This window comes from Condylura cristata, unplaced genomic scaffold (assembly GCF_000260355.1).
Source record: "Condylura cristata isolate star-nosed mole 26May11 unplaced genomic scaffold, ConCri1.0 scaffold00001, whole genome shotgun sequence".
In the NCBI taxonomy this organism is placed as follows: Eukaryota; Metazoa; Chordata; class Mammalia; order Eulipotyphla; family Talpidae; genus Condylura; species Condylura cristata.
In genome coordinates this window covers 70,173,682-70,186,976 of record NW_004567102.1, presented here as the reverse complement: position 1 = coordinate 70,186,976, position 13,295 = coordinate 70,173,682, and the positions used below count along the sequence as shown (strand labels likewise).

General features: G+C 33.8%; 1 protein-coding gene across 1 annotated transcript in view; it reads right to left on the bottom strand.

The window, feature by feature from the left end:
- Positions 1–12,937, bottom strand: part of PDE7B (phosphodiesterase 7B) — a 279,507-nt gene extending 266,570 nt beyond the window's left edge. The window contains exon 1 of the mRNA XM_012722959.1: positions 12,633–12,937. Within this exon, the coding sequence (XP_012578413.1) occupies positions 12,633–12,653 (21 nt within the window). The 5' untranslated portion in view covers positions 12,654–12,937. The remainder of the gene's footprint in view (positions 1–12,632) is intronic.
- Positions 12,938–13,295: the final 358 nt, after the last annotated feature.

Genomic DNA, 13,295 nt, shown 5'->3' with positions numbered 1-13,295 from the left:
TCTTTAATATATTAGCAATGATAATATTTGTTAAAGAACTCCAGGCAAATAATAATTAGTTAATTACCCTAATGAGACTGTAATTTTTTAAGAAGTTGCATAATGATTAAAATGGCCATAGTGAAATAAAGGAGATAAACATGTATTTTTTGATAAATACAACTTTCTATTTTAAAATTTATTTTAGATATAGGAGAAAGGACAACAAAATAAACAAAAATATATTTGAGGATTTACTTTTAGTACATACTGTAGTCTTTTAATGATACATCTTATCCTCAGTAAGCTCTTTCTCTTTGCACATGCTTAAAAAAAGTACGAAAAGGGGCCCTCCCTGGTGGCGCAGCGGGTTAAAGCACAGCACTGAGAATCTGAAGCCACTTCCTCATGAGTTCGATTCCCGCCTGCAGCCTGCCCTGGAGGGTCAGCCTGCCCTGGAGGAGACCACATGGCGAGCCAGATCTCTCCTGGCCCGCCCGCTGCTTCCCTCAGCAGTGTACTTCCCAGATCTGCCTATTCTGCTCCCCACTCTGTCCCTGGTGAAGCCTCTCTCCGCCCCTGAGCCTCTGGCCTGTACCCCAGTTCTGTATGCACAAATAAATAAATAAATCTTTAAAAAAAAAAAAAAAGTACGAAAAGGGAAAAATGGAAAGCTTGCACAGTACTTACATACCAGTTACTGTTTTAAATATTTTATATATAGTTGTTCAACACAAAATCAAATAAAGATAATCAGGATTATTAATGCCAAAAACAAATGTAAATTCTATCTGGAGAAAGATATTGCTATTCTTGGTCTCAAGTTATCTTGGTATTTGTACATTCACTGTCCAATGCTCCATTAAAATTAATGAGGCATATGATAGACAACACTACTTTATCCAACCAAGAACCTGAGAAATATTTATATAGAAGATATGAAAACTGTTACAAAGATTTAAATATAATTAATGCAATCAAAGACAGTGAGACAAGATTGAAGGTTTTGACAGAAAGCAAAATTACAAAAAGAAATTCTAAAAGTTTTGGTGCTGAAAAATATTAAAATATTTATAGGGAATGTTCATAGGGAGACTTTACAACATATTAAGAGTCAACTATTACTATTACAATAAATTAAAAGGACTGAAAAGTCCACTGAAGAAATAAATATAATCAGGTTGCATTTAAACCAACACCACAATATCTGTTTTGCAAAGAGACACATCTAAATCATCTAAAAATTTAAAAGCTGTGAGAATGGAAAATGATAAAACATGAAAAAGCAATAGGAAATCAGTTGCAAGTAGTTCTCTGCAACTAAAAAAAATTTTGGATTGTTTACAGACAATCCAATATTAAAATCTGTGCAGATTTCAGTATTGGCCAAGGTAGAACTGAGGGAAAAACATTAATAAACGGAAGAAAGGGATTTTTTAATTGTGAGTTTCAATTCACCAAAAAGAGATAACATTGTAAAATTTGTATATAAGTATTATTGTTTGTTTGTTTGTTTGTTTGTTTGAAATATCATTCCACTCCTTTTAGGAAACTATTTAGATGTTGTTTCTTGCATGATCACTTCCCCTTAAAGCATTCTAATTCCATATATACTGTCTATTCATATAGTGAGCTTGTCTTGGAGGCCCATGGAACACAATGTCAGGATTTTTTGTTCCTCTGGAACCAGTTATCACTCACATTATGAGAATATGATATAACAGTATAGCATCAAAACATTATTTTAAATTTTATAAAGATGTTGATATTCAACCATTTGACCTATAAAAATTGTAACTTTATAGTATATGAAATAAAAGGTAGAACTAACAGGAAAAATGAATCAATAACTATGTGGGAGCTTTATGCATACTTTTTATAATTAGTAGGAAATAATTGATAGGAAAAAATAAGTAGACACAGGAGACTTGCATAATATGATTAACTAATATCCTAATTGACATATATAAAGTGATGTAGCTAACAACTACAGAAGACATTTATTTTAAGAGCAAGTGAAACATTTATAAACGTGTATATCAAATCAATCATATAAGTTTCAAAAAATATGACAGATCAAATCATATATAAATGAGCCATAAGCACTGTAAAAATTATTCTAGGGAACAATGACCAAAAAAAAAAAAAACTGCATTAAAATCTATGTGTTAAAAATCTAATTTATGTGTTGAAAAGTTATTATAATTAAAATTATCTTGAATTAGCTGATAATATAAACACTAACTCTAAAAATTCATGGGCTGTAGCTTTATTTGCTTAGGAAAATTTATGGCTTTAAATGTATATATTCAAAGAGAAGAAAAAAATAGTGAACAAAAAACAAATAGGAAAAAACCTCCAGTAAATAAGCATAAGGAAAGAAGGAAATAACAAAGGACTGATATTAATAAAATTAGACAATAGCTATACATTAAAAAAGATGTAACAAGTTAAATGTTATTTACTTGAAATGACTAATAAAATTGATAACTTCCTGGCTACACTTTTGGTGAACAAAAGAAAATCAAAAGAAGTACAATAAACTAATATCAACTACAAAAGTGAGATTAATACTATAACAAGATATTTTGAACAACTTTATGCTAATATAACACTTATATAAGCTAAATTAGACCTATACACAACTACCAAAAATTGAGTAAAAGTAGAAAATCAGAATAGCCATAAACGTTAGTGAAAGTAAAACAGTAACTAAAAATTTGCCCACAATATATTCCAGGCCCAGATGGATTTATTAATAAAGTTTAACAAGTGCTTAAGGAAAAAATAAAAGGAATTTATATTAAATCCCTCCAGAAAATTTAAGAAGGGTAATGTTTTATAACTCATTTTATGAGATCAGTGGAGGCCTGTTAAGGTCACTGCCAGAAGAGGATCAATTTTAGGTTAATTTTTTTCCATCAAAATAGTTTTCAAAATTCTAAAACTTATTTACAATCCCGAAATAACAAGGAATTTTTTTTTTTTTTTTAAAGCACACAACAGGGCCCTGCCTGGTGGCGCAGCAGGTTAAAGCACAGCACTAAAACGCTAAAGCCACTTCAGCATGAGTTCAATCCCTGCCTGCCCCGGAGGTGACCACATGGCGCGGCAGACCTCTCCTGACCCGCCCGCTGCTCCCCTCAGCAGTGTACTTCATCAGTCAGCCTGTTCTGCTCCTCACTCTGTCTCTGGAAAATCCTCCTGCACCTCTGGCCTGCACCCATTTCTGTGTGATTAAATAAATAAATCTTAAAAACAAAAAAACACACAACATATCGTTTGTAAGTTGGGTTTGTCCCAGACCTTTAAGTTCAATTTGATTTATGAAATCAGTCTTTGTTATGACAGAATGAAAGAGAAAACTCATAAGACAGATAGCAGAAAGAACTTTCGATATATCAAATATATACTCATTATAAAATCTTTTTATAAACTGGGAGTATCCTTGGTGGCACAAGGGGTTAAGTCTCAGCACAATGAAGAGATCCAGTCATTGAAGCATGAGTTCATTCCCCAGCCAGGAAGCTACATGGCTCAGCAGCCCTCTCCTGTCTCATCCACTGCTCCCCTCCATGGTATATTTCTGTCACTCTGCCTATTTCTCTCCCTACTATGTCTTGAGTGAATCCTCTCATCTCTCCTCCACACACACACCTCTGGCCTAGACGTCAGCTCTCTTGTATGCATAAATAAATAAATCTTTAAAATTTTTTGCAAACTAGGTATAGAAGGGAACTTACAAATATTAGAACTAACATGCTAAACAGTAGAATATTGAAAGATTTCCTTCTGAGATTGAAAATAATACAAAGGTAACCTCTGTTACCTCTTCAAACATTTACTGAAAATCCTCCTCAATACAATAAGACAAAGACTCAGTATTAGCACTGAGATATATCATTGTATATATGTTTTTGGATAGCATGATTGATTACCTACATAGAAAATCCAAAGAATCTACAGATAAAGTTTTAGAATTCATAAGTGAGCTTAACAAAATGATTGATAGCAATTGCTATAAAAAGTTGATTTTTCCTATATATCATTAACCAAAAGTTGAAGTTAAAGAAACAGCATTTAGAATAGTATTTAAATATTAAGTAATCAGTAATACACCTGGCAAGTAATGTATAAAATAACCATAAGGCAAGGTATAAGTTATTACTGACAGAAATTCACAAAGCCACAATAAATAGAGAGATATACTATGTTCATGACTCAAGAAAGGTATATATCTTCCCAAATTGATCCATATATCAACAGGATCTTATTTTTTAAAGAAGGAGTCTTAAGTTAATTCTAAAACTTTATGGAAATGTAGAGAACTAAGAATTATCAAAACAATTTTGAAGAACAAGATATTACCAAAAGGAGTAAATATTTGTAACATATACAACAAAGTTGTCAAAAATATATAAAGAATTTCTGTAAGTAAGTATACATATAATTTGATTAGTGACTAGACAGAAAAGATAGTTGCATGGCCAATATACATGTGAAAACATGCTCAAAATTCATTAATGATCAGGAAACTTATTACTACATACCTACCAGAAATACTAAAATGTAAGGTTTGTGAGGAAGTGAACTACCATATTGTTGGTTAGAGTGTAATTTAACTATTTCAGTAATTTTGAGTATTCTACTAAAGTATTGAACACAGTTTATATCAGAATATATGTTCACAGAATAACTATGTTCATAGAATAAACATGAACATTCCCTGTGACCTAGCAACTTTATTCCTAGATGTGTGATTAGCAAGAATATATATACATATATGTCATATGACAGATGCTAGAATACTCAGGCCAGCGTTATTCATGATCTATCAATAAAAGCTAGAAACTTGCAAATGTTTTTCCACAATAGAAGGGCTGAATGCAATGTTGCACTTTGAGATAGGTAGACACTATGCAGCTTTGCAAATTAAAAAAAAAATCCAGTTATACACCACAACCTAATAAGTCTCAAGATATAAAACTGAATGAAAGAAAGAGGAAGCATGAAGGGATGTATGAGGTGACAATAATCTACTTCTTGGCTGGGTAATGATTTCATTTACAATGACCATTCTGTACATTTATTATTTGGGGTATTTTCTCTATATGTGCTATAGCTTAATATAGAAAAGTAAAATGAACTACATTTCTCTTAATTTTAAAGCCCCCGGCATCCATCATTACACACAAAATAGTTAGCTATTAGAATTTGGAAGCAGATAGTGCTAATTGATACTAATTGATACATACATGGCACTTAACTATCTTTCATACACTGTTCTAAGTACTTGACAAATAAAACTCATTCAATGTTCCCAATAATCTTATGAGGCAGATACTATAAATACCTTCATCTTATAAAGAAACAGAATGAGACCCAGAGACTAAGTACCTTGTTCGGGATCACAGAACTAACAAGAGACCTGAAATGAGTGGCTCTCTGCACTGCCTGCATTACACTGTCCTGCCTCTCAGAGCAACCTTATGAATTTCAAGCATCAGATTCATCCTTGCGAATGCACTTACAATGAAATAATGAGTTCTTTATATTGAAGCCTCCTGTAAGTATATAGCAAGTACTTTGTGTTCACCTTTTGAAACAGGTATTTTCATGTTTTGCATAAACATAAATTTATAACTCATGTTTAGTATTCCTAAGGATGAATTTTACATGTATAATAGCATTTAAAGCTGATATTAAAAATATTGAGTTGAAGACAAACACTCTTAACTGTAACTCTGTACCTCTATTTCCTTATCTTTAAAATGGGCATAACCAACCCTTTCATAACAGAAAAGTCCTGAGAACAGTTGCTTGACATTTGCTTGAATTAAGTGACTAATTACTCATACACATGAAAGCAGTCCAGTTAACCAAATCCTAGAAAACTGAGAATCCCAACATACTTCACTTTAAGTCTACATTTTGGAGACTGGAAAGTCAAAAGTGCTAAATAATTTGCCAAAAGTATTACCTTAGAAATGTTAGCATGTAGAACTTGAACTTGGGCCTTTAGTGCGTTGAAAAAAAGCCTCATTTTTTCTTCCTGTTTTCCCTTCTCTCTCTCCATATAAAATATACAAACTAAATTTTAAAAAATTATATATATTTGCCATTTAATTTAACAAAGGTATCTGATTTGTTTTCAAAGATTTACATTAAAGGAGACAATATATGTTTGATAGGAAATAATCTCCAACTCAGTTTTTTCTTTTTTTTTCACATGAACACCACATAAAAAGCTATTACAAACATTTATCTTTGGTTGTTCTCCTGCACCCACACACGTGTGGGCACGCAGGGCAACAGAGTCAGTGAAAAAGTAACATCTCTCAATATTTTAACTTTTAAGCCATTTAATTTTTTTTAATATTTAATTATTTTTAAATAAAGAAATGTTATAAGGAAGTTTAGAATGTTAGTACTGGTCATTCAACAATGCTATCACACCAATTCCTACTGTTTTAACTTATCCCTTTTGTTTTAATTTAACTTAATTATTCTTTACAGCAAACACAATCATAAAAATTCTAGAAAAATAGAAAATAAAATTGCTAAATAATGAATATTTATAGTTTCCAAATCAAACTAAAAACCAAGTTGAAACATATTATTTAATTGAAAGAGCAAGAACACTGCTTTTAGCTGCATAGAAATATACGATATTTCTATTAGAAGGAAAACAACTTTTTTATTAAATTTCCTGACCTTTTCTAAATCAAGGCATTCTTTAAACCTCTGTATTAATGCAGCCTCTCCTTTTATGAGAATGCGTCTCCACTTTTTGTGAATGACTAAGTCCTTTCATCTGACTGGACACAGCTGGCAAGTGACATAATGAAAAAGGGAAATGAAAGTCTTATTTTTCCTCCTGGAAAACCAAGAAATGTATAAATCATATTCAAGCTGAAGTATTAGTTGCTTGTATTGCTGTACAAACTGCACATATTAATGTGAATAGTGTTTTCTACTCTTTTGTGAATAAATGCTACTATGGTAGATTTTTATTTTAAGTCTATACACATGTTGGTATCTAATGTTGCACACCTGAGACTTTCATAATGCTAATATGCAGTCTTCCTTCAAAACAAAAAATGTTCCACCACACAAAAAGTATCTATGATGTGAGGTTTTCCTAGATATTCTTTGAATAAATATAAATTTTGCATATTTAATAAATTTGAAATATTAAGTCACACTGACTAATTTTCAAACAGGAAACAGCTAACATATTCAAACCAGTACAATATGTCCAGTAAAATGTACATTCAGTTTATGGAGAAAGATTTCAAAGATTTGGGCATGCAACAGACCAAAAAGTTTTCTTAGACACATGAGAGCTGGAAAGAATTTTGAGCTTGACTAAACCCTTAGTTTAGTCATGAGGGATACATGAGGGAACTGCTGCCTAAGATGATGATTGACCCAAAGCTACTCAAGCAGGAGAGACAGGCTGTCTCTCTCCTCACCTGCAGGATTTACGTCAAGTTCCCATTAGCAGTGTCAAGGGCACATAGAAGAAATTCAGTAGGGTTCAAAGAAGAAGCTAAATAAAGAAGCAGTTTGTGAATAAAATAGAGTTCTTGTTTTATCATTTTCTAACTTTTCTCTCTAGCTTACAATAATAAATGTCACTTTCTTTCATTATTACAGTATGCTTATGAGAGATAAATAATTCTCAAGTATACAGATGAGAAGTTAAGAATTGTCCCCATCCCATACTCAAAGTTCCCCTCCAAGAAATATCCATTGTTAAATTTTGTATTTGAATGTTCTGAAATTTTCTGTAAGTGTGTGTGAGTGGGTGTATGCTTTTATATAAATGTGAATGTAGTTACCACATTTTGAAAAGTACCCCAGATTTGTGCCTGTAGATCTCATTTTTCAAGAAACCATATGTATGCTCTCATATGGGTTGAAAATAATAAAGAACTCACCTGTTAGGGGATGAGGCAATTGCTGAATTGTTATGTTATAAAGAATGCAATAATAAAAAAATAATTTAATGTGTTCTCAGACTAGACTTGCTAGGGTCAAAGAATATATCTATACAAACTCATCATTTGGTATCTTTAAATGTCAATTTTGATCAATTCAGGAAAATTCACCTAGAAAGGAAAAACTAAAACAAACATTACTCCAAATTTTACATAAGGAAACTCCATTAAAATCTCACTACCAATCTTAATTTTTATTAATAAGTACAAAAAGTTACATATATGATATAAACTTTCTTTACCAGTATATTGGTAAAGACTATTAACTTCTGTGTGGTATATGAATAAATGTATAAAGCACTCATGAAAGGATTTTGATTTTTTAAATGTGGTGTATATATATATATATATGTATATATATACACATATATATGCATGTATATGATAGTATATATATGTATATATATATATATACATGTCATAGTTTACTAAGAATTATATATTGCTTAATAGATTTCTGTGTATTTGGTATAGCATTGTATTTAGATTTATCCAAACTACAAACTTCCTATTCTCCATGCTTGAGCTAATAACTTCACTTAGTGGCGATTCAGGTCTGAAACAAGTGGGATACCACCTGTGCCTGGATTTAGGTAGGTAACTTTACCAAGGATGAACAGTAGCCCTGTATAATCTAGGCAGTCAGAGCAGATACTCAATGGACAACAAATTTACACACAAATCTTTTTCTAAGGATTCTTCCAGCAACTTAGTTGCCAATGTTTTCAATTATTCTCTAAAGAAAACAGAATTTGTATTGATGAGACATAAGTGAAATACTACAGAAAATCTAAGGCAGTGATTGGCACTTAGGGAAAAAATGGCACTTGTTATGTAACAGTGAAGTCCTCCAAAATAACTTCCATGAAGCATTTTGGGGGTAAAATTATGTAAATCTGAATAACTCAGTAAAGAAAACTATGAAGGGAAATAATATAAGAAAAGGATGGGGGTGGTGGAAGAATAAAAGAAAATTAATGAGAATGTGCCAGTATTAACCTTGTTAGAGTAAACCATAGAATTTGGGAAGGATAAAGACTTCCTAGAAGTATTTCTCCAACACCCTCTTTTTAAAGATGTGGAAATAAAGTTCTTGAAGTTTAAAAAACTTGCTTGCATTCACACAGGTCAATTCTAGAAGTCCAAAGTCCCTTTTTCAGTTTCCTGACACCAAGAGCCTTTCTTATAACCTGCATAGTATCATCATTCAAAGTCATCATAGCCGGGACCCTTCTTGGCTTCTACCAGATACTGCTGCATCTGGGGTTGCTGTCAGCATTCTCAAAAGGCTCCTACTTTCTATATTCTAGGAGTTCCAAGTTCAAGTGATGATGTAGAGCACTCCAATGCACAGATTTAATTCACCAACTCAGGCATATGCAATCAACTAATGCAAAAACTTTAAGAACACCATTAACCAACATGCAGTTTCAATGTGGCAATAAGCAATGTGTCAATGCTTTCAAGTGATCATTTAAAGATCACAATAATAAAAGTAAATATATTACCTTTGATACATGAAAAGCACCCAGAAGTATTTTTAATAAAGTGTTGACATTTTCATGCATACATATAAATGGAATTTTAAAAATTCAGAATATGAATATTATAAAGATTTCAAAGGATTATATGAACAAACCCAATACAACCAGGTGCTTATATAATGGATGAAACTGAGCTTAATAGTGAGCACTTGCTCACAGTTCAGATGCATCCAACTAATTAGACCCTAAATGAGGATGCCCAGGCAGGTTCCCTGGGAAAGTATAGTTGCCTTGATTATACACTGAACTTTGACACATTTCATTTGTTTCAACTCTTTAAAACTGCCCAGTACGTAACAGATATTTAGTCACTTTGGGTTTCTCTACTGCTTCCCTTCTTAGTGCCAAATTTCCATACCAGCTACCTTAAAGATTGCTAATACACACAGCACACATCATCTCATGAATCAAAGTAGGCTTGTTGACATAGCCACCCAAAGGCCACTGGTGGAAGCTGGAATCTTGACTCCAACTCTGGGTATTGAAAGGGTACCCCAAAATATCCTTTTAAGAGAAGTGGGGATACCCATGTGGAGGCTGGAGAACAAATGGAGGGGGTTTGCCATGGAAAAGCACCTCTAGACATCAGTGCTTGAGGATAAATTTCCAAATGCCAAACTCCTTCTCGTCCAGATGTGCCTCCTAAAAGGAGCTTCCACTTGTCTATGGACTACTTTCAGGATATATAAGCTGAATTAAGACAGAGTTTTTAGATAAGAAAGTCTGTACTTACAGGGACCCCCAATAAATTACCTATTTCCCCTGTAAATTATCCTCAAGAAATAAATCTGAGCTAAGCCACTTATAATGTCTATTAGCCTTTACATTTAGATGAAACTTGAATCTTAGTTTTGACAGGTCTCTTTAATATAATGAAGGCCTTTTAGTCCTGCTTGGGATTAGTTTACCCCCTAATACATTCCTTCCAGCACCATGTTCTGTGAGTCAACAAACAGCTTCCCCTGTGATTTGAGTCTGGCTAACAACAAATTAGACTTTGGAAGATTAATTACTAGGCAGAGGCATTTTCCAGGTGGTACATTCCCACTTTGAGGAAACTTGGTCATTTTACATTTGTATCCGTTTGAAGTAAGAAGTCCTCTGGTTGAAAATAACATTCATCTCTGGAAAACTGTGGCACTGATGTGTTGATTTCTAGACAATATTTTAAGCTGAACTAACACCAAAAATATTTTCGAATGTCATACTTAAAAATCATTTACATAATTGACAACGTATAACAGGTAGTAAATTATCAGTAAACATTTTTACTAGGTGTTTCTCGAGAACCGACAATGGGTAGCTTTGTGTTAACTGTAAGCCAGGGTAAGCCATTAAAAGATGCACTGGGGCAATTATTTTCCCTAAAGTTTTGTCTGTCTCTGACACATCTTAGATTTATCTACCCTTGTCCTAAGAAATGCAATTGAAGTTAGCTTCCTCTAACTAGCTGGTTGACATATATCCCCCTGACTTTTTCTCCTGTTGTTCAAATAAGTCAGTACACTCAGCAACAGTACAACTTAGTGTCAGGTAAAATCCTTCTGGAGCAGATACAGCTTTGGAGTTGCAACTAGTTAACTTTGGGCTCCTACTTGAGACAAAAAGCAACTTCATCTTATTAGGGAAAATGTCTATCAAGACTTAACTACTGACACTGTCTTTGTTTCACCAACCAGGAATAAGATAAAGCAGAGGAAATGGAGGAGCTGCAGTTAAGCATTTGCAACACACAAAGTCCTTGTTTTCTGCCTAGGCGCTGCAGAAAAGCAATTGTCCATTCACAGACATCCTCTGCATTTCAGAGCTAATATTTTTGCAGTTCTTAACTGGGTACACCACAGTCTTAGGCAGTTAATTTTGTTAACCCGTTGAAATGTGCTATGTATTTAGTATCCTGCTTAAAAGTACTGCTAACATGACCCAGTTTTTAAAATCATTGGTCCTCGACGTACAGAAACCTTAAACAAAATCAAGATTTTGGGGGGGGGGGAACAGAGTAAAGATTTCAAACAAAACTTGTTATTGCATAACTTTGAGAAGGGTAACAAGGAAATCAATGTTAATCATATAGTACCTGAATTGCCTCTGTAAATTTGACTCATTAGTTTAGAATGACTTTTAGCAGTGGCCCTTCTCAATACAGCATAATTACCATTGAAAACAACATTGCCCTCTGCCTAATTTCCCTCCTTCCTAAAGCAGTTGAGTGTGTTTACTGTATAGGAATGCATATGCCTGTCTTTCTGGCAAAGTGGTTGAATCTAACAATTTAGTAGCTACTCTGACTAGAGCACATGAAGAACAGAATCTACTGATGATTAATTGGTCTCCAGACTCAATCACTTCAGCATCTAATTAAATTTCTCACTCTACTTTCAACTACTATGGAAAGAATAATTAGCAAATAGGCAGGGTTAATAAAATAAGTTTTTATTTTTCTTTGTAAATAATAGTTAAATCATCGATCATACAACTGAATGCCTGCATCTCCCTGGCTGATATCTAAATCCAGAACATTTTTAAAAAACAAACAACAAAGTACATTTCCCTCAAGAATTTTTTTTCTGAAACACCTTGTCAATTTTCCTGCCTCCAATCTCATTACCAGCTTTTGCTCTCTTATTAATTTCATCTTGGAGTCCACTATTAACCAACATCACAAACTCCAGAAAACAACTCATTTTCTTTTTCCCTTTTCCACAACCCTCACCAATCTTTCCCGATCCTTTTCTATCCTCTCCACCCAAAATAAAAATGCCCAACTCTAAGATTTACATTGAAGAGAAAATATTGCATTCAATTAAAAAAAAAAAAAGCAGTCGGGTAAGTGGGGGCTAAAAGTGTAACAGAAATGCCCGAGTGTCCCAAGCTGCAGGGAATGAAGCCCTGCTGCCCTCAAACAGTTAATTCAGGGTAAGTGATCATGTTTAGTCAGTTCGCCCAGAAAAAGGAAGGAAATTCAAAAGCTGGTTGCTGTAGTAACAATCACAGACCCAAAAAAATATATATGCACAGGTTCATTTTAAATAAAACTCCTGCCATATTTCTGTGCGTCTGTTTTCTCAAGAAAAATGAGCTTGCCGCCGAAATTTGTTGTACCTACCTCAACCATTAAACAAGACATTTAACCATAGTGGCAGTTCTGTGACCTTTGAATGCCGTGAAATCTCTGAGCGTTGCTGCTCGTTCATGAAGACGTGTGCTGCGAAATCCAGCAACTTCATCCAGGATTAGGAATATAATTAAGTAAAAAAAAAAGAAAGAAAGAAAGAAAAAAGAAACACAAAAGCACGCAGAGAGCTCGAGTAAGCAGGAAGGTAAGAGTCCCTCCGGGTGAGTACAACGCTCGTCTCCCAGACAAGCCCTGGGACAGAGCCGAGCCGCTGCGGTGCCCAGACCCACAGACTGGCTGGGGAGCAGCGAGCCTGCCAGGCTGGGAGGCCGCTGTCAGTTGCCACAGGCAAGGAAAAGCAGAGACCAATCAGCTTCAACTCTGGCAGCTTACTGGAGTGGAGCCTTTTCTGTTTATGTTTCCTCATTTCAAGAGTGACGTCAAAGGGTTTAGTTTTTCCTCTGCATGTGCTATTAATTTTAAAGTACTGTACGATGGGAAGAATGTGCATGCGCCCGTGGTTAGCTTGGGCTCCCTAATCTCAGGAGAACCCAAGAAACGTTCCTACACACAGACATAAATTTTGTAAATTTAAAATACTGCATGTGGTTAGTTATATTCAAAAAAAAAAAAAAGTTGGACAAAAAACCCTGA